Source organism: Apium graveolens, chromosome 9 (genome assembly GCF_009905375.1).
Source record: "Apium graveolens cultivar Ventura chromosome 9, ASM990537v1, whole genome shotgun sequence".
NCBI lineage: Eukaryota > Viridiplantae > Streptophyta > Magnoliopsida > Apiales > Apiaceae > Apium > Apium graveolens.
In genome coordinates, this window is record NC_133655.1 from 285,354,989 (window position 1) to 285,377,968 (window position 22,980).

Here is a 22,980-nt window from a genome sequence, read left to right on the forward strand (position 1 = left end):
GCTGGTCTTGAAGTGAATCTTCTCAGTGTCAGCCAATTTGTAGACAAAAGTTTCAAGGTTTTATTTAACAAAGAAGAATGCACTTTTATCAACAAGAAAACTGGTGAAATTGCTCTGAAAGGAAGCTTATTTATTGCAGACTTGGACTCAGCAAATAAGGATGAAATTTGTTGCTTCTACACCAAGGCATCTATAAAGCAAAGCAAACTATGGCATAAGAAGATGTCTCATTTGAATTTCAAAGCAATCAATACTCTAGTCAAAAGGAGTTGGTGAGAGACATGCCTAATTTGGAATTTGCTCAAGATGAAGTCTGTGATGCTTGTCAAAAAGGAAAAATGAAAAGATCAAGTCACAAGAGTAAAACTGTGAATTCTATAAGTGCACCTTTGCAACTTATTCACATGGATTTATTTGGACCAGTTAATGTCCAGTCAATTTGAAGAAAAAGATATGCACTTGTGATGGTAGATGACTACTCAAGGTACACATGGGTATAATTTATGTACTCTAAATATGAGACTCCACACATTATAATTGAGCACATCAAGAAGATTGAGAAGCAGGTCGGAGATCAGAATTGTCTGAAAAGGTTGAGGAGTGACAATGCAACGAAATTCAGGAATGCAACCTTAGCTGAATTATGCAAAGACAGAGGTATTGTTCAAGAATTATCAGCAGCTAGGACACCTCAACAAAATGGTGTGGTTGAAAGAAAGAAAAGAACATTGGTGGAAGCTGCAAGAACAATGCTACAAGATGCAAAGTTTCCAACTAGTATTTGGGAAGAAGTTGTGAACACTGCATGCTATACTCAAAACAGGTATCTCATTAACAAGAATCTTGGAAAGTCACCCTACTCAATCTTATCTAAAAGAAATCCTACTGTAAAGCATCTTCATGTGTTTGGAAGCAAGTGCTATATTTGAAGGACAACTATGAATATGTAGAAAAATTTGACTCTAAAGTTTTTGAGGCAATTTTTATGGGATATTCATTGTAAAGAACTGCATATCAAGTGTATGTGTGTGAGCAAAAGAAGAGTATGGAAATAACATATGTTACTTTTGATGATGACAAATGTCCAGGCTTGGTATGCCTTGATGAAAATGAAGCTGAAACCCTTAAGTTTAAAAATCTCAACATTGATAGTGATTCTGATGATGAGGCTGAGATTAGCAAAAATCACAGAATTGATGAAGAGTCCAATGACCAAGTAAATCATGAGAATGGAAGCTCATCTCAAACACCTGAATTTGATAGCACAAACTCAGGGGGAGAAAGAGGAGAGAATTCAAGAAGTCATGTCAGTTATGAAGAAAAAACAGAAAATACAAGTCAACAAACTCACACAAGGAAGTGAGATAGAAGTCACACTAGAGAAGCAATTATTGGTGATCCAACTGCTAAAGTGAGGACTAGAAGTGCAACTGCAAATGAATGCCTTCATGCATATTTTTTGTCACAAGTTGAGCTAAAGAAAACTGAGGAAGCCTATCTTGATCCTGATTGGATATCTGCTATGCAAGAAGAGCTAAATCAGTTTGAGAGAAACAAAGTATGGAAATTAGTTCTTGCAGCAAAAAACAGAATTATTATTGGAACAAAATGAGTGTTCAGGAATAAGATGGATGAAAATGTAATTGTTACCAGAAATAAAGTAAGGTTGGTTGCAAAAGGCTACTTAGATGAGGAAGAAATTGATTATGATGAAACTTTTGCTCCTGTGACAAGACTTGAAACAATAGGGATTTTCCTTGCATTTTCTGCACATTCAAATTTCAAAGTATATCAAATGAATGTGAAGAGTGCTTTCCTTAATGGTGAGTTGGAAGAAGAGGTTTATGTGCAATAATCACCTGACTTTGAAGATCCAGATTTTCAAATTTTGTATACAAGTCACTCAAGGCTCTCTATGGACTTAAAAAGCACCTAGAGCTTGGTATGATACACTATCAGCAATTTTGATCAAGTATGGATTTACTAGAGGTACTATTGATAAGACTCTCTTCTACAAAAAAATGGTGATGATATGATCCTAGTTCAGATCTATGTGGATGATATTATTTTTGGTTCTACTAATGAAAAGCTTTGTCAAAGGTTTTCTAAGCTTATGCAGAGTGAATATGAAATGAGTATGATGGGGGAATTAAGTTACTTTCTTGGATTTCAAGTCAGTCAAAGAAGTGATGGAATCTTCATCAGCCAAACTAAGTATGTCAAAGATTTATTGAAAAAGTTTGGAATGGTTGACTGTTCACCTGCATCTACACATATGTCTACAGCAACAAAGTTGGATGAAGAAAAAAAGGGCAAGAGTGTAGATTTTTCAAGCTATAGAGGAATGATTGGATCATTACTTTACTTAACTGCTAGTAGACCAGACATCATGTTTGCAACATGTTTGTGTGTAAGATTTCTGATGGTAATTTCTCCAAGGTTTTCTTATAGCCCGAGGTATTTGAAGTGATTAGGAGATATTTTTTTCCACCCTCACCAGTAGTTTCCACGTGAAAATCATTAAGATGAATATTCTTAAAACTTAAGAGGTTCCTAGTTGACTTGCTAGAGTATAGGGCATTTGGTAATTGAACCTGTGTCTCATTCGGTAGAGAAAAATTAGTCTTTCCAAAACCTTCGATTATATTAGACGTACCCGAAATTGTCCATACTTGTGAGTTGATTTTAGTTAACTGAGAAAAATACTTCTGGTTTTATAGAATTGTGTGAGTAGTTGCGTAGTCAGCAATACATATGTCTCCCATATTTATGTTGTGTACATATATATAAGTGAAAAACAACTTTATTAAGATAAAAAAAAGTACATAAAACTAGAACATAGAACAAGAACATAAAATAAGTACATGAAAGTAGATGTCGTAACAAGTAGATGCAGCACATGACATAAAAGAAGTGCATATGAAAACTAGTCATATAGGCCATAATAGATAATAACACCATTTTCTAGTTCATTTGTGGTCTTAATCATCGGTTCATCATTATAGCTAGCCAAGTTTATTTCCATCATTTATCAATTCTGCCTTTTAGATGACTCGTAAAGTTCTACAAGATGTTTGGGTGTACGACAAGTACGAGTCCAATGCTCATGAGCCCCACATCCAAAACAGATATCTCTAGTATCCCCTTCTAGTGGTGCCTTCTTTTTATTTGGCATCTCATTCTGCCACTTCTGGTGGCCAGAGTTGTTGTTGTATCAATCACGCTGCCACTTCAGATGACCAGGGTTATACTGATTATAAAACCGACCACGAAAATTTCCGTGTCCACGAATCCGTCCGTAATCTATGCCCTTTCCCACGTCCATTCTTCCGGAATGACGTGTTATGTACTTCAGGTAATTGGGCAGAGCCGGTGGGACGTATCTGATGATTTTTCAATTACAACTCGTTGTTCTTTTCAGCTATAAGAAGGAGAGATATCAGCTCACTATATTTTTGAAAGTTGCGCTCCCGATATTGTTGCACCAGAATCATAGTGTTGGGGTGAAAGGTTGAGATCGTCTTTTCAATCATGTCAGCATCAGTAATATTCTCACCGCACAAGGTCAGTTTTAAGCTTATTTTGAATAAAGCAGAATTATACTCGGCAACAGATTTGAAATTTTGCAACCTTATGTTAATCCAGTCATACCAGGCATGAGGTAGATGAACAAGTTTTTGGTGATCAAATCTATCTTTGATATTATTCTAAAGGGTGAGTGGGTTTTTGACGGTTAAGTATTCAGATTTTAAATTTTCATGAATGTGATGCCTAAGAAAATTGGTAGCCTTGGCATTTTGTTCAATGATTGGAGTTTTTCTCGATTCTATGGCGTCTTTTAACCCGTTAGCACTAAGGTGTAATGCAGCATCGACTACCCAAGATAGATAATTATCCCCAGATACATCGAAGGCAAAAAACTCTAATTTTGTAAGATTTGTCATTCTAACTAGATTTTAAACAAGATATAATATGTCACGCAATATTTAAACAAGCAAGTTTAAATAATAACTTTATACAAAAGTTACGACGGCATAGCTGGCCAGAAATTTTTTGATTATTAATTGACGGCAGCGCCATCTTTATAGTAGTATTACTTGACGACAGAGTCATCTTTATAGTTTTACTTGACGGCATAGCCATTTTTATAGTTTCCAATCAGTAACATAAATAAATATGTAATAATAATTAGAATAAAATGAGTAAAAAAAATCGTACCTCTTTTATGAAATAGTTTTAGTTGATTGAGACTCATAAGTCAGAATAAGTCGTACCTCTTTCGAGAATCAAGTTTTAGTTGGCAGAGACTCGTGCTGATAATGTGTTATAAATAAACTATAAACTATAGAGTAAGAAATGGAGAAGGAAAGAAAGAGATCTCAAAAGTATTATTACTTTTTATATGATTGTTCAAATACAAATGACTAGGCAAAACTTCTATTTATAGTAGAGTTTTATCAACTATACTAAGAAAACTTAATAGGTAAGTTTGCTTAGTCAGGTTAACAAAATCTTGATTTTCGTGACAAGTTTCTCAATATTAAATTAAGTTTTTCTTGATAAGTATCGTGAGTCTTATTTAATAATGCGAGTCTTTATTAGTAAAATTTGACAATCATTATTATAACAAATTGCATTTAATATATCCTGGAGCTTTATTTTATAGAGCTAATTGACAAAGCAAATCAGTAATCTCCAGAATTTCTCTCATGATAAGCAATATTAGGACAATTTTAAACAATAAATAATAGGTGCCTCGTACACCGTATTTGCTCGTTGAGTAGGTTTGACTTCTTCGACAATATTAAAAAAAAAGACTTATTTAATATTAGAACAATATAATCATGAGTATGACGAGAATGGAGGTGTGCATTTTTATTAATTAAATTAAATAGATAATTTTTTTTTACCAATTTTTATATCATGAAAATGAATAGAAAAACTTCAATTTATAACAGTTGACCAGAAAAAAAATTTGGTTAAAATACGGATTAAATTAAGTTTTAGATTTCAAACTCACTGATAAGAGTTTGGAGGACGTATCGGATTTAAATAGTAAAATTTAAGTTTTCTCCAACTCTTCAATAATTTGCAATTCTAAATTGTTAATTAGAAGAATTTTGCTCAAACCTTTAACTTATAATTTTACCATGAAAATAGGTTGTGATTTATGTGGCATAGTCACGCTACACAGGTAATCATGCAAATCTCGTTATCAGTGTTGTAAAAATCAGGAATTGGGGAATATCGGTCGAGCTACCGATTTAGGATTAATTGAAAATCGGGGATTAATCGGGGTAAAAATCGGATATATTATAATATTAAATTATATTTAATATATTATTATGTTTATATTAGTTATTTATTAACAAATATATATTTATTATATCATAATTTCTATAATTATTCATATTTAAATTAATATAGTATTTTAATTTTAATAAATAATTTTATATACTGCAATAAAGAAAAATTCGTAAAGATAAATCGGATTTCAAAGATCGAATCGGTCGGATACTTTATAGGGGATTAATCGGGGATTTTTTTAAAAATCGGGGATTTTTAGAACACCGCTCATTACTACCTATGTGATATAATCAATTGTGAAGAGGAGGTTCAGGGGGTCTTTTTGACATCATTAAATAAACAGGGCATATAATTAGGACTAAATCAAACACTAGTTTTGCTTATGAAATGGCTTTGTAAAGTTTGCTTTTGTAAAGTTCTCCTGTGAAAGAAAACTGTTATGTTGTGTTGTGTTCATAAGTCATTTTAAATCTTTGATCATATTTGTAGCTGTGTGAGTTTCTCTTCCCTTTCACTGAGAATCTCTGGCTACACATAATCATCAGTGCCCATGAACACAAGTACCACAGTAACTAAACATTATTTACACAAAGAGCATAATGCAGATAAGAGGGAGATTATCAACAAAATTTGTATATAACTATTGACATCTATCCGGTAAACACTTCTCTAATCTATCCAATAGTCAAGCATATCTATACCTGGAAAACTCGGTTGTACCACACAGAGTGGAGTATCATATGAAATATGTCGTATTTAATAGGCTGGGTATGCCAAAGAAAATGCTGTTGTACCTGCTTCACTCTCTGTTGCATTACTTGATACCTCCTGTCTGATATTGAGAGAAGAATGTTCTTCAGATTCGGAAGATCCTTTTCTGGTATGAAAACAGCAAATGATTCCCAGTTCAAAATCTCAAAAAACGGTGGCACAAAGTTATCAGATATTATTACAGGTACACATTCAAAGTAGATTGCCTCCACTACTCTCGGACTGTTAACTTCATAGCCTTTTGGACATAAACAGTACTTGCTACTCTTCATGTACTCGATATAGACTCTATTTTTCTTGGACTTAGGCAGCTTTTTGAAGATCTTGATGGAAGGGTCTTTGTCTTGCCATTGTTCCAACAGCATAGGACGGAGATATCCATGCATCTTGCCAGCAAAGAAAACGAGTATGGTTCGCTGGCTAGGAGCATTGCCTCCAACCTCAATTAAGGGATTCTTCTTCGAATGAACCAGGGTTTCTGGAAGAGACACGTCCTTGCCCAATCTAAAACCTTCTTTGATATCGGAATTGCATAGAGCTTTGATGCAATTGTTCAAACGTATTCGTGTTTCAGCTGGCGCCTGAAAATATGATATATGTTCAAATTGTAAGCATCTCCTTAAAATTTTGTAGCAAAAAAACGAATTTGTGTTTCAGTGGTTGCAATTGGCAATCTTGAAATGCAACATATTGTTTTTCTCACCAGACAAAACAGATAATGTATATTCTGTAGATAAATGGTTTACTAGCATTCTAGTAAAATCACAAGCTGTAATTTCTAACATACCCAGTCATGGCAAGCCACAAAAAAGTGATCAGCTCCACTAGTTCTATTCCAAAAGGGGTACTTCGCGACAATCAGGTCAAGGTACTCGTCCAAGTATTTGATCAGGTTTGCGCGACTGTGAGAATCAGGAACATACAAAGTTTCTTCTAGTGTACGTGAACTGAAAGGCAAGTAAAAGAGGTGTGCTTCATTTGGGTTTTCAGTAACATATTGCTTATTTTCTTGCAGTAGCTTCATAAACCATCCCTCAGAAGCGTATATTCCATTAAGTACTGGTGGCGGATGATGGAATATTGGTCTTTTTCCTTCCTTGTAGATGTACACTTTCAGGGTCTGTTCCATTAATTCGTAGCTCCTACATTTGATAATAGATATTAATGCATATCATTATATGATCATTTAAGAAAGTGTCACTACCAACATTGTTTGCAATTAAGAGACCGTTACTTTGTGCCTCTGATTCAAACTGCCTATAGACCTTAAATCTTAAAAAAAAACGAGAAATTCAATACAAAATAAGGTAACTGATTCACTTGCACATTTCTCATTCCATTCCCATATATCAGTACTGAAAGGGAACATTCACGAATGAACTAGTAGTTTGCACTTACCATCCTAACCACAAATCGTTGTTGCTTTTGTAGCTAACAATTGAAAAATATATTAGAAGGTACAATTTGTTTCAAAATTTCTCAGCTGGGGGAAAATAAATGTGTGAATCTATAGTCTACTCGACCGATAAATAATTATGTGAAATTAATAAATCTGTCCATTTTAACAAGTTGTTATATATTGTAAAATTAGTTCATACATACCTCCTAAACATAGAAGCATTCCGATAAAGAGGGGCATTTAGACCTTGGTCATTCTTAATGATGGGAGCACTCTTAATCTGTAATTTTGAGTCAAGTAGTCTCTGATCAACTGCTGATGACCATCGTGGTCCCTAAAACTCAGGGAAAAGAAGGTAAATCAGAACCAGACCAAACCCCTGATTTGAAGTAATTAACTGTACTCTGAATGTTCTTTGATCAAACTGAATTTTGTCTTCCAACTTTTGGTATACCTGTGAATAGGATGAAGCGTGATTCTTTTTCAAAATATTATTCATCTCAGATATGGACAGAATAGTGGCTTCTTGACTCTCGGGCCTTTTCTTCACAGGAGACTTATTATTGCTTTGTGGAGTCCCAGGTCCATCCTTGTTGTGAAGTTTTTCCTGTGTATCATTGTTCATAGATGATATGCTTGGAACACTAGATATTCCATCCTTCGTCGTCAAGTTTACACCTGTTGGAGACATTTCAGGTGATGCAGATGAAGGGGGCATAGAACTGTCACCTGAAATTCTATTTTCTTGTGTTGGGACAACATTATCTTCTGGCTTACTAGTTGGTGAAGAATTATCTAATGCAGAATTGGATACAAGGAAGGAGTCACTTTCTTGGGTTGAATTCTTCTTCTCAGTAATTATTGCTGTATCAGTTTTCTCATTAGACAATGTTGTCGGAGTAGAGTTCAGATTATCTAATTCTGTCGGGTTGCTGGATTCGCTAGAGTAACTAGTTAGATTAGCAGGCAGAGAACTGCCCTTTGCAGATCCTTGATTCCTACCATCAGGTAGTACAGATGATATAATATTACCATACGGAAGTTCCACATACTGGGCCATCAAGACCACGGCAAACACTAAGCAAATCAACCACACCCATCTCCTTGTTTCCACCTGACATATACGACCCAATTCACTACTCATACTCAGAAACTAGTAAAGCAATGGATAAGAATTGGTGACCGTTACAACCCTGCACATTTCCCAATCAGCACAACAAAATAAATCATCAGCAATATATGAAAATCAAAATTTCGTATACTCGATGAGCATATTAAAATGTTATACTTCAGCACCAGTACAACAAAGATTGTGTTTTATAGTAAGCTATAAAGAAAACACCAGAAAACTTGTCAAAAACATAAAAAAAAAACATCTTCTAACAATTAAGGAATTCTTGAAAGATTAGTATTATTATCATCCTACTGTTGTTTTAGTCTCTTTATCTTTTATAAGGTAGTACAAGTCATATGCTCGCTTAGAGGGCCCAGGATCTGACTAACTAATACATTTCTGAAGGATACAAGCATACAAGTGCTCTTAGTCTTAAATCTCTTACATCCAAGCCAATGAGTAAAACTGTGCTCTTAAAGCATAACTACTACTTCCTCAACTACAGATTAACTAATCCTAAAAGCAAATCTCGCCCTTACTAAACAAACGTGTCTTATGTCGAAACTCGAAACAGGTGTGGTGTACTAATTCAGTTCAAACAAGGTAAATTTTGATTAGCCTGCACCATTTTTAACAGTCACATTCCACCATAAACTTAACAGTAGCAAAATCACTTAAAACCTCTAGCTATATCACAAATCAGCTAATTTAACCAGAAAATAAATACTTTTAACTCAAAAAAAAAACTTTACAAACTCAACATAATCAAGAACAGCCCAGATCAAGAACCCCAAAAACCAACCACCTCAACAACTTTTATATGGAATTCAAGAACAATAGCAGAAAATAAATAAAAAGAAATAATAAATGTAAATAGAGGGTGATTAATAACTTGATCAATAACTTGATCAAGCTTAATAACATGAGCTACAACAGAGCAGTACATACCTTGAAAATGCAAGTGAGAGAGGTTGAAGAAAACTGAAAAGTCAAACCAAGAAGAATATAACGATTGTCTTCAATCACTCAAAGATCACATCACCCAGAAATTTTAATTACCATAATTACCAGCTAACTAAACTGGTGTAAATAAGTACCATTAATTTTTAAATAAATTTAATAACATACTCTCTCGATCTCTTCCAATTGTTTATTTTTCTGAAAGTGTCCGACACACATTTTAAGATGCATAAAAGTACAGTTTATGTAACTTATTTTTACATTTTTTTTAAAATAAAAGTTGAATGTTTTAATTTTTATTCAGAAAAGTAAAATTAAAAAAAATCATAAAACTATATTTTATATGCACCTTACAATATGTGTGAAATACTATCTCAAAATAAACAATTGAAAGGAAGATGAAGTATGTTATACAATGCTTATGACTATGAGAAGAGCTTATAAATAAACATATAGTAATTATTAACAATTAAAGTGAGTAAAAGCAAATATCAAATGAGCACGATTGGATAGCTCCAGTTGTAAGAGACTTATCATCTGTCGTCGGTTTCGACTGTGACTCATTCGAAAATTATTGAGAAGAAATACTCATTTGTAAGACTATAAGTCATATTATTAAAAAAACAAATATAAAATCTATAAGAACAGTCGAATTAATGCTTATTATTACATGATCGTGAAAAGTGGATCGGCCCAGTCCGTTGTTTACATAAATTTATTCTTCGGTTCCCACCGACAAAACCCGCAAGCAGACAAAACAAAGTCCACAATGTCCGGTAATGACAAACTGAAAATATACATTGAGAATCCATTTAACTTTTATCTACAAAAGTTTTTTTTTAATCCCGCAACCATTTACACTATTTTGATACTTCTTCTGGCGGTTCAATTTTATACGATTTGCTTTTTGGGATCTCTTAAAATCGTAAAATTTTAAAGTAGAAAATAACAACACCCACCGTCTTCTTCCACTGCACTCATTTTATACATTATAAAATCAGTCCCAGCACTTTATCCACTTTTCTTACTTTTCTTCATTATATTATAATTTTTCTTAAGCTCTGTATCACACATCCTATGTATACTAATCAACGAGACGGAGAGAGTATAATTTACATCAAGATAGCGTAAGAATAACACAATTTTCGAATTCAACTCCAACCATTCTTCTACTATATAAATTATTTTATCACTAAAATATAATAGTGAAGTAAAAAGTAATCTATACTATATTATAATAGACGAAACATTAAAATTTTGGTAGTCGGTCGGTCGGTACCTGCTGAAATTACTTAATTAGTCTTACTTAATTGTTCTAATTCTAATTATTGGGTCGATCAATTCCAATTCTAATTGATATTGAAATCAACTTCCTCTATTAATTTACCAATTTCAATTATATTTTATATCGAACTCTATATCACTACAATTTATGTTAAATTCAACTTCTTCTACCAATTTAAATTTTAATTCATATTGAGTTCTATATCATTCTGATTTGTTACTTCGGACTAAATTAAATTTAAAAAAACTAAATATAATTCTTAAAATTTGGTTGATATATAATGTGACTCGGGTTAAGATAAAAATAATAATACTATCAATACTCCTAAAAAAATTATACTAATCATGAACTCTGATAAACAAAATAATATATTTTATTTATCCAGGATAAAAAATACATTATATAATTGATGCAGACTAACGCAAAATAAAAACAAAATGCGATTCGACCAACAAAAAGAACATATATACTAATTATTCAGTCTAAAATAAAATTATCTTAGTGATCCGGAATTTAAAAAAAATAAAATTAAACTAAAAATAATTAGTTTCATTTGGTCGGTGTATTGAGCATCGGGCTAAAATAAAATAATGTAAATAACAGATCCGTGATAAATCAAATTAATATTGGACTAAGTATAATTCGTATCCTATTCATCTGAAATAAAAAATCATATTTTATTTAAAACATATTTATTTTTAAATACACTTAGAATTATCGATAAAACTCTATATCGTTCAATCAGTAATATCTACTTTTTCAAATATCTTTCATCGAATTATAGTTAATCGATTAAGTAATCACCATGTCAAAATAATAGTTTTTTAAGGTACCAACATAATGGAGATATTATATTTTTACCCTCAATATATAATAATTACATTATAATAATATTTCCCCCTTACTAATGTTATCACTTTAAATAAGTTTAAATGTTATAAAAAGTTATGAACATATACGTTTACTTATATAATTATCATGAATTCATATATATCTATACTATATTATAATAGACGAAATATTAAAAGTTTCGTAGTCGGTCAGTCGGTACTTGCTGAAATTATTTAATTACCCTTACTTAATTATTCTAATTCTAATTATTGGGTCAATCAATTCTAATTCTAATTGATATTGAAGTCAACTTCCTCTATTAATTTACCAATTTCAATTCTATTTTATATCGAACTCTATATCATTATAATTTATATTAAATTCAACTTCTTCTACCAATTTAATTTTTTTTTTCATATCGAGTTCTATATTATTCTAATTTGTTACTTCGGGCTAAATTAAATTTAAGCAAACTAAATATAATTATTAAGATTTAGTTGATATAATGTGACTCGGGCTAAGATAAAATAATAGAACTATCAATCCTCCTAAAAAAATTAAACTAGTGAACTAAATTAAACAAAATAATATATTTTATTTATCGAGGATAAACAAAATACGTTATATAATTGATTCAGACTAACACAAAACTAAAATAAAAATACAATTCGACAAACATAAACAAAATCTTATATATAAATTATTCAGTCTAAAACAAAATTATCTTATTGATCCAGACTTTAAACAAAATTAATATTAAACTAAAAATAATTAGTTTGATTTGGTCAGTGTATTGGGCATCGAGCTAAAATAAAATAATATAAACCACTGATCCGAGATTAATCAAATTAATATTAGATTAAGTATAATTCGTATCCTATTGATGTGAACTAAAAAATCAAATTTTAATTAAAACATAATTTTTTTTTCTAGAAAGTATACATAGAATCATCAATAAAACTATATCATTCAATCAATAATATTATCTTTTTCAAATATATTTATAGAGTTAAAGTTAATCGATAAAGTAATCATCATGCTAAAATAATATTTTTTTAAGGTCCTAACATAATCGAGACATTATAATTTTACTCTCAATAAAATAATAATTTTGCTATAATAATATTTTCTCCCCTTACCAATACTATCACTTTAAATAAGTTTAAATGTTCTAAAAAGTTATGAACATATATGTCTACTAACATAATTATCATAAAGTCATATCATTTAAAATTTTAAATGAATAAAATTAAGAATTAAAATCATTTTTTTTAAATATATATATATCTATACTATACTATTATAAGCAAATCATAGGATAATTTGGTTGGTTGGTTCACAATTTCCTAAAAAATCTGTTAACACCTTCCAAAATAAAGTTTAAACAATTATAATTTAATTAAAAAAATAAACTATGTATCTAATATAACTACATACTCTTATGAATTATTATTCAACTTAATTTCTAATCACACTTAACTTCTATCTTACCTCTTTTATAGGGAACAAAACACTTTCAAGATTAATTTTAGTAATTCAAATTATAATATAACAAAATAATTAATAAATCAAGAAAAAAATAAAAAATCAATATTAAGAAAAACAATACCAAATCATTCAAATATATCATTGTTATTCAAGACTACCACTTTCATATAGGCACTGCATTTAAAGCGAAGGTCGTAGTAGATAGACTTATTAAAATTTTAACTATTTAAATTTTGAATTTTTCAATAATATAATACATACAAAATAATATGTAAATATTTTAACTTCATTAATCTCAATAACTCATACTTATTATTTTTCTTAAATTATTTTGATATAAAATTAAAAACATTCTAATCAGCCCGTGCTTCGCACGGGTTATATGCTAGTTACTAATAGAATTATTAAAATTTATCGGTAGCTATTCTCTTAGCCTTGCTTACTCATTACGAATCGCGTATTTGACTTTTCCTCATTGGTCAACATCTCTTTTCCCTGAGTTCACATGCAGACTTCGTCAGTCTCTATCTTACATCGGATACTTGGATTTGCGAGTTTCCCAGTATTTCACAGCATCTTCCATTAAATCGTAATTCGGCATGGATGTACATTCACGTCCCTCATGGAGTATTGTTACTGACGGTAACATTTCTTTGCTCTATCTTGGATCTCCAGTTCTTGCAAACGTTCTCTCCACTAACTTATAATAGTTTCCATTAAATTGTCATTTGATATGGGTATACATCCAAGTCCTTCCTGGAACGCTATTACAGATAATAGAATCTCTTTGTTTTATCTTGAGCCTTCAGTTCTAAAAATATTCTCCTTACTATTTAGTAAAGGAGTATAATGGTAAAATGATAATAAACAAGTCTCTAATAAAAATTTAAGAAAAATTTGGTGTGACACCAAATTTGGTGCACCTTTAGTATGACACCAAATGGTGTAATTTTTAAGGCTGGAGACCATAGATGTACATATTTAGAATTGGTCTGGATATGTTCTTACTAATCAAATTGGAGAAATTTATTAATAATATTTGATTTGTAATATGTAGAATAACAATTAGTAATAATTTTTCAGTAATGCATAAATAATATTATAAAAATCGGTAATCAAATGTACCAATTTAGGATTAATCAGAGAATCGAGGATTATCAGAGGAAAAATTGAATGTATTTTAATATTTTAATTATATTCAATGTAAAACACTTATTTTATTAGTAATTTATAAATTAATATATATATATATCATATAAAATTATTTATATTTATTTAAATTTAATTGAATTTCTATTTTATATCGAATAAATTATTTTCAATGTACCGAACCGGAATAATTGACATGGATTAATCGAATTTTAGAAATTATATTAATCACTTGTATAATTTTAATCGGGAATTAATCGATAAAATCGGAAATTTTTAGAACTAGGCGCAGAACATAAATGGTAATTTCCTTTTTTTTAAATTAAAGATTTCAATCATTAGGCCTGTCGGATGGTAACAATTAAAAACTAAATATAAAAAAACCCCACTAGAACGAAAAAAGTAGAAAAGAAATGGGCCTGACCCATATTATTTGAAGCTGGATTGGATAGATGAACATAAATCTTTTAGGGAAGACAGAGCAAAATGTTTACTTGGACTTGGATCGTGGACACTAAGGTTGCTGTTGTGTAACAAGAGCCCATGTTATGTTTAGGAACCAGTTAAGTCACTAGTATTCATTTCAGATTTTAAAAGATCGATAATAATCCATGAATTTTAAAAGATTTTCGTTGATATTAATTGTTCATGGATTTTGACGGAGTTGATAAAAAAATATTGTAGAGTCTAGCAGAAATCCTTTAAAATCTCATCTATTTTAAAGAGATTTCAAAAGATTAAAAATGAACTAGTAAATCCATCAAAATCCATAAGGTTTTCAAATATAAAAAAATCCATAAACTTTTGAATACCATCAGAGTTTGATGGACTTTTAAAAATCCAAATTGAATACCGCCAGATTTCGGTAGACTTTTTAAAATCTAAATTGAATACACTCAGAATTTAAAAGACTTTTTCAAATTTCTATTGAATACCATCAGATTTTAAAAGATTTTTTAAAATCTTAATTGAATTTCAAGAATCCAAAAAAATCCTTTAAAATCTTAATTGAATACACCCCTCTAGATATTAGAGTAACTATCTCAACACAATTTTATCTATAAAATAAACACAATTGTAAATATTACTAACTTTTTGCACCTATTTGTAATTGAACGACAAATTTTTAAAAATCAAATAATTTATCTGCAATTTATTGAATCGGTCAAATATTATCGACGATTTATGAAAAATGGGCCAATTTATATAACTATGATTTTTTTGTATGAAAGTCTGAACATGGCTATGCAAGTTGGTCTCAGGGTAGATACTCTGTACAAGATGTTTTATTAGAGGATACAAAAAAGATGCTCAGCTACTTCGTTTGCAATGATAGAACCTTTTAGCTAGATGCATAGATTGTCTCTTGCATGTTGCACATTCATACTTATCAAATATCACTAGAAATAGAAGTGGAAAAGATTGATGAAGTTTTCCAATTTTGTATGTCCCAACACCAGACCAGTGTTTGATATGTGATCTTAACTGCATTTTCAAAATGCAGCTACTTGATCTCATAATTCAAGGATATGACTCTAATATCAACGCATTCTAAAATGCTCAGAAATTAAATTTTATTTCCATTATTCATTGTAACATTGCCATTAGGATTTACACGTGGGCACGACAATCTAACATACCCTGGATCCCCTCAACCCATATCAGTTTGTCACTTTTATTTCTGCATTCGAATTCTATTATCCGTTCAGAAGCTTTGATACCAAAGTAAGCCCTCCGCTCATTGCCGTCTTCTCTCTCCCTCCCTGGCCATGCTGGAATGTCATAGTAGACAGCAGAGACTACAACTGCAGGCACATTTGCTCAGTTCAGATGCGAGTAAGTTACAAGATAAATTTTGATGAGTAAATGCATGCTTATGTGATGCTTACCTTTCTTTTTCTTTGTGAATGTTCCTGCCATATGCTTGCTTTTCATTTTAGCAACCACCTGTTTTTCGACCAATATTTTATCATCAAGTTTCGTTATAATGAAAGAAGGGTTTGTCTAGTGTGTGCTCATGGGCATATGCTAAGCACTAAAACTTATAAGTTTGGAGTGTTTTGATTGGTGTAATTGTTGTGAATGTTGGCGGGTCAACCATTACTAGGAAGTGCTGGTCAATCAAAACAAACCAAAATTATAGAAGTTTGTGCTTATTGCAGAAAAACCGATGAAAGAATTAAGAAATGTAATGTGCGGATATGTGCATTATACCATCGAGTGACACTATATGATATACTACAGGTCTGAAATATGTGTTACCTGCCCCTTTGAGCTTATTTTGAAAGAGACGGCTTTCCAGTGCAGATCCCCTGCAATAGCATGTTCATAACAGTTCTAATGCCAATCACTCTTGAACAAGTATCGTATATTTTTTGAGTAATAGTTACCTTTTCTAGTGCGTTTGAGAAGTTCACCTCCTCTTGAAACAAAGTTCAATGCAGGTGAATAATTTGAGTCTTTGCCTTCATCTACTTGCTCGTCTAGCAGAGAGATAGTTGCGGCTCTGTTCTGAAGTCTTGCCCTTAGGGTAGGCAGCTCCTCTCAGGGCTGCAATTTAATTTTCAAGGATAATAAATTTTGTAATGGATTTTTTGGTAATTATTAGTTGTTTAAACGACATTTAGATATTGGTTGAATTGTTACCAGTGGCTGCTCCAGCAGTTAGAGTCATAATATCACCATTAGTCTTTGCATTGATTGCAGAGGAGACAGCTGTTAATATTTGCTCATTATCAGCTCCCAAATCCTCTGCAATCTCAATGCAATGTGATGCTACTAGTGCTGCTGCAGTTGCAAGTGCAGTAGATGGCTTAGATGCTGCTTTCGGTTGGGTAACTGATGTCTCTGGAGATGTCAACGAAGAGGCTACAAGAGCAGCCACAGCAGCAGCAACCCCTGCCACTGAAACTGCTGCATGCAATTGGGCATTCTGAGTTCTAAGCTCATGTTTCCTTCTTTCTTTTTGGTCTTTTATCCATCTACCCATCGTCTTTCCCCTCATGAGATTCCTATAAAGCTGCATAAATTACAATGACACTGATCACAAGTGCGAAGAGATTGGAAAATAAGACAATGCTAATTAGTTAACGTAACAGGATAGTTAAGTAGCTACCCCATTCCTCAGTAGCTGCTGATTTGAAAGAAATTCAGGGTTGAGAGCTTGATGAAGTAAAAACAATTCCTGTTCAGGTAAATCGCGATTCAGAAAAAAAAAATATGTAGGTCCTGAACAATTACAGTTTAAACATTCGGGGCAGGGACTTTAGACAAGTAGATGAATCTTAAGTTGCCAATTGCAGTTGTGATGGATAGTAAATTCAGGTCTAGTATTTTATGAAACCTAATCACCAGCCTTTAAATCAAAACAATGGCTAGTTAACAATCTCAGCTTAGTTGCTAATAGGCACATGCAATCGACCTATTTATCCATGCTAAAATTTGTTCATTCACACACTACGCGTACATGTGTACTTGAATTTCATGAAGTAATACACGATATGTTCATTAATTTTTCTTCTGCACTAACCTTTGTATCATCACTTCCTCTTGGAGGAGTTGGAGGCCTATCTGTCTGCAGTGATGGTTGCTGTTGCTGCAAATGTTCGTAATTTATAAAAAGGAAAATGATAACATAATATGATATGATCAGAAAGATGAACTTAAAACTTTAAGTGAGTGATACATTAGTGGAAATTAAAGTTATACTTTTCTGGTTTGCAGCAATGTACTTATGACTCATCTTAGAAAGTGCATGACTTACTGCTTCACTTGATGCCACAAAGCTTGTACAATCAACACCAGCAAGAGGAAACAAAGGGAACTTTTCGGCATCTTTGACCGTGTAATCTGCATGACAAAGAGCTTTACTAAGCTCCATGGCTGAGAGACTCCATGATCTAGCAAGAAACTCCATGGATTTTGTCGGAGTTTCAGGTGGTGGGCATGTCCAAGTTGCAGGAGTATCTTCTTCTTTTATGTTTTGGAGCTTACTTTTCGAGCCTGTAGACACTGTAACATTTACACAAAAACACCAAAAACACAAAGTTAAAGAGTAGCTGCAGTTTCTTCTTTAGTTTCATTGAAAGTTTGAGGACTTACTTTTGGCCTTCTGGATGAGAATGGCAAAAAAGATGCAGTAGAAACCAGAAAGAATGAATTGTTCTTGGATGTATATAAAAATGAGAATTCTTGCATGCAAAGATGCATAAAGAGAGGGAAAGCTGATAAAAAGAGGAAATGAGGAGGACAATATAAAGTGCTTTGACAAGGAAAATAAAGGAGGAAAAGAGAAAGAAAAGGAAACTAAGGGAGTACAAAGAGTAAATTATGAAATTTGTTGAGTTTGGTAGTTTTGCCTTCATACTATATTTTTCAGAAAAAAGAGGAGAAGATTTGTACAGCGTACCCATAAGGGTTGGTTCTCTTGGTTAAAGAGGAGAAAATTATTCTCTTGATCAGAGGTTCGAATCCCAAGAATTTATGATTATGCTTTCTGAACCAAAGTTTGTCGATTAAGTGCGGTTTAATTTGGTTCAAGTGATTTACAAACGGTTTATTTTGGTTTAAGTGGTTTGCAAGCTATTGCGTGAGCCCTTTATAATTATGCCTCCTGAATCAAAGTTTGTCGATTAAGTGTGATTTATTTTGGTTCAAGTGATTTGCAAGCTATTGCGTGAGCCCGTAAGGTTAGCGGATTTACTAATATATAAAAAAAGATTAGTACAACATTATTTTTTGTGAAAAAAATGCAATCAAAATTTTCGTAAGAATTCATGAGTTTTTTAACATTTTAGGAGTGACCAGTCTCTCGACATGACATACCGCTAGGATTCTGGTTAGAGAAAGTCTCAAGTTCTGCTGCTCCATGGAAAAAGAAGTGGAGAGTTGCAGTTTACTAGTGGCATTTACAATATAAAATAGTAAAATACTACTATAAAGTTATAATTTTGTCTCCAACTTCCTCATATTTTGTGTTTGTTGTTCATACTCTTTCCCAGAAGTGCTTTGTACATAAACATAAAAAATAAAGATATCACACAAATAAAGCCATAAAGAGAATCGATTAGTATTTCTCGAGCCGCGGGCTTCATGATGACCAGGGTCCATTGTCACTAACCAAAGCTGGATACTGCTTACATTTCCTTTTGGGCCTTTTCTGGGTCCATCAAATTAAGCTGCTTGTAACTTGTATGCTAATTGAACCGAGTCATAATTAGTCATAACTGATAACGTTTAGTTTAATGATGTTAGATACTCTCTCCCTCCGTTCCTTTCGATTGTTTACATTTTTGAAAGAGTGTCCGACACGTATTTTAAGGTACATATAATGTATAGTTCTGTATTTTTTTTACAATTTTGTTTTTTTAATAAAAATTAAAATATTCAACTTTTATTCTGAAAAAGGAAATTGTAAAAATAAATTACATAACTATACTTTTTATACACCTTAAAATACGTGTCGAACACTTTCTCAGAAATGTAAACAATTGGAAGGGACTGATGGAGTATAATAAAGTGGATCTGGTGAGGTGCAAACGATTGTTACAAATAAATAAAATGTTGCTAAGATTTTTTGTGTTTACACGAGTCTCATCATTTATATGTTCCGCAGTATATTATGCTGCAACAATCGCTTGTACAGGCATCATGTTCCCGTAACAAACTGTCCTTGAAGTTGTTCGTCGGGATCGTGAAACTATCGCTTTTTCGTAGATGGCAAGATAAGATTATTTTGTTCGAATGTCCCTGAAGTTGAGATATACGCAAAATTTATCTGATAAAGATGTCTTTTTGTAAAACTCTGGGAGAAACATAAACAAGATATGAATCTACTGTTTATGTTCATGATGTTAGCCAAATTGATTTTCTATTGGTTCATATTCCGTCATTTCTGGGAGTGTAATCATGTTTAATGATAATAGTGGTGCACTAATTTTCTGAAGGTCCACCATTTTCATGCAATAAGAAACAATAAACTCGAAAGTAATGGTTCGATAATCATAACATTGAGCAGAAGATTCTATGAGAGATTATCTAGTGGAACCTGACTGGTTGAAGAACTGATCTTAAAATGCAGCAGCTATGTGCAGTGCAGACGAGATGTTCAAAACAAATAATTGAAAAACCTCACAAACAAGCTGGATCGTAACCCTGAATTAAAAAGAATAATTTCTAGCCTATATATTCAACAAAGGAACAACGTTAAACGTCTAGGATTATTACCAAAATGATTTTACGTCACTTTTTATTATTGAGTATTTGGCGTGACAATTTTACGTCGTTAATGCCACGTCATCATTTGAGTGTGTAATTTTTGATATATAAGACGGCTCTGATATTCGCGGGGTACGGGTATAAATCAACTTAAAAGGCTTAACATACATATGTCTGAATGGAAATCAAATTATAAGGCCTCACATACATATACGGTATATCATTGAGGGTCTGTTTGGTTGATATATAAAAAGTGACTTATTCATTTATAAGTCTTAAACCCGTTTCGGAAATCTGAAAATAAATAACTTATAATTTAAAATGAATAAATGACTTACAAGTGATAAGGAGATAAATACCTATAAGATATATAAGTGTTTGGATAATTTTACGTGAAAGTCGGATTTTTTTTACTTAAGTGAATGAAAAATAAATAATTTTTAGATACAATTATCTTAATTTGTGAATTTAAAATTAGAAAAATATTTATAAACATATATTATAAAATTAAAGTTAATAAAAAAGGAAAATCAAAATAAGTTAAGAAAAAGTACGTCGTTACTAACATTCAATTTATCAGCTTATAAGTTGTAAATTCAACTTATAAGCTGAATCGACAAACACTCGTCGATAAATATTTACAGACTTATAAGTAAATAAGCCACTTATTATTCGCTGCCAAACAGGCCCTAAATACCCGACTTTGTCGATCCAACTTATAAGTTGAATTTATAACTTGTAAGTTACGCTAAATGTTATGAACGACATATTTTTTCTCAACTTATTTTAAACTTTTCATTTTTTATTAACTTTAATTTTAAAATAATTTTTTAAATGTTTTTCGAATTTTAAATTCATTAATTAAGTAAATTACATTTAAAAATTATTTATTTTAATTTATTTAAGTAAAAAATATTTTAACTTATAAGTAGTATTATTCAAACACTTATATAATTTATAAGTATTTATCTAATTATCAATTATAAATCATTTATTCTTTTTTACTTATTTTAAAATTTTCTAAACAAGCACTTAATTTTTGCCTTAATTTTATGTATATTCGCTTATGCCCAAGGAACAAAAATTTCGAATCTTTATATCCACGGGACCGCATGCGCAAGTATTGCTGGCCTATAATCCGAATCACTCCTGAACTTTGAACTTTGCACATTTAGCCCTACTTTGAACAAAAAAATCTTGACTTTTTGTAACCCGGTATTTTTATTTTTGCAAATAAAAATACAAATAGGTGACCGTAAATAACGAAAAAATGAGTGTGGCATGAATATTTAAATGGTGTAATTTGGCCACATAAATACTTTTACTCCATCTTCCTTCAATCCTCCGTTAGAAATTTAAAATATAACAAATTTCTAATATGCCACAAAGATTCGCATGTGCATATATTTTGAATTTTTGATATATCGGAAAAAGCTAAATTGTTAATCATATTACATACTTAGTTTATTTTTTTACATAGGCTTGATTTTCTCTCACTTTTTCTTGGATAAAAAAAAGTTGATACAAATTTACAAGCTAAATCTTAATCAAAATGTAAAAGTTCATAATACAAAAGACTTACAAAATTTGTTTTGGAATGCAATCATCAAAGAGCTGACATATATTTAGAAAGATTGTTATGTTCTGGATACGATTTTGAAAGTAATGAATATCATTTTTAATAATATTATTTTCCTTAGATAAAAAATAATCAGTGTTTATATTTTATTATCTTTTGCCGAAAGGACCATGTTTCTTTGTAGTTAATTAAGTAAATTAAGATATACTTCCTTCGTCCCACTTAATTCTTTACATATTTTTTATCCATGCTCGACACGAGTTTTAAAACTACTATAAAATATAGTTTTATAATTTCTTTTTAGATTTTTTTTTTCTGTACAAAAATTTAAATATTATATTTTTATTTAAAACACAAAAATATTTAAATTTTTTTAGGGAATCATGTTTTACGAGAGGTTTAAAATGCGTGCCGATTTCGTGTCCCCGAATATAAACATCCCACCGGAGAGATTAGTAATGTATGAGATGACAAATCCATATTAAACATAATAAAGCAGCATGGCTACGAATTTTTTGTTTTTGTTTTTTTTTTTGCATAGGCAACATGGAACATCGATAAAATCTGGTAATCAAACCAGTATTACAATCATCATGATCATCATGTTATCTCTATTCTAGATTTACAAGTCATCCTTTTCACTTCCAACAAGACCTCGTTCTTCATATCCCCATCGTGAAAAAATGAAAAAATCATGTCGGCTCCAAGTTCAGGGAATGCTGTCTTTCTCAGAACCGATCCATCACGATCAAATGCAAGGACTCCATTGTATTGAAAGATCCTCTGCAACTTCTAATTACTATAATCTGTGTCTATAAATGGTAGTGACAACCAAGGCAATATTGTCTGAAATGCTTCCATGAATGAATGCTCATCAGTGC

The 22,980-nt window shown here is 31.4% G+C and overlaps 2 protein-coding genes across 2 annotated transcripts; both read right to left on the minus strand.

The window, feature by feature from the left end:
* Window positions 1-5,817: 5,817 nt before the first annotated feature.
* Window positions 5,818-9,689, minus strand: LOC141686648 (putative glycosyltransferase At5g20260). Its single transcript, XM_074491687.1, has 5 exons — window positions 9,540-9,689; window positions 7,932-8,670; window positions 7,681-7,811; window positions 6,866-7,220; window positions 5,818-6,659 (listed from the first exon to the last, which is right to left on the minus strand). Exons 2-5 carry the CDS (start codon window positions 8,619-8,621, stop codon window positions 6,003-6,005), a joined length of 1,833 nt encoding a protein of 610 aa, XP_074347788.1. The 5' UTR covers window positions 8,622-8,670; window positions 9,540-9,689; the 3' UTR covers window positions 5,818-6,002.
* Window positions 9,690-15,688: 5,999 nt separating this feature from the next.
* LOC141684443 (VAN3-binding protein) lies at window positions 15,689-18,640 on the minus strand. Its single transcript, XM_074489430.1, is given in 10 exon segments — window positions 15,689-16,109; window positions 16,194-16,251; window positions 16,567-16,616; window positions 16,695-16,836; window positions 16,838-16,854; window positions 16,951-17,323; window positions 17,420-17,488; window positions 17,834-17,899; window positions 18,068-18,315; window positions 18,406-18,640. Coding segments are annotated over 10 exon segments (1,218 nt in total). The 5' UTR covers window positions 18,407-18,640; the 3' UTR covers window positions 15,689-15,915.
* Window positions 18,641-22,980: the final 4,340 nt, after the last annotated feature.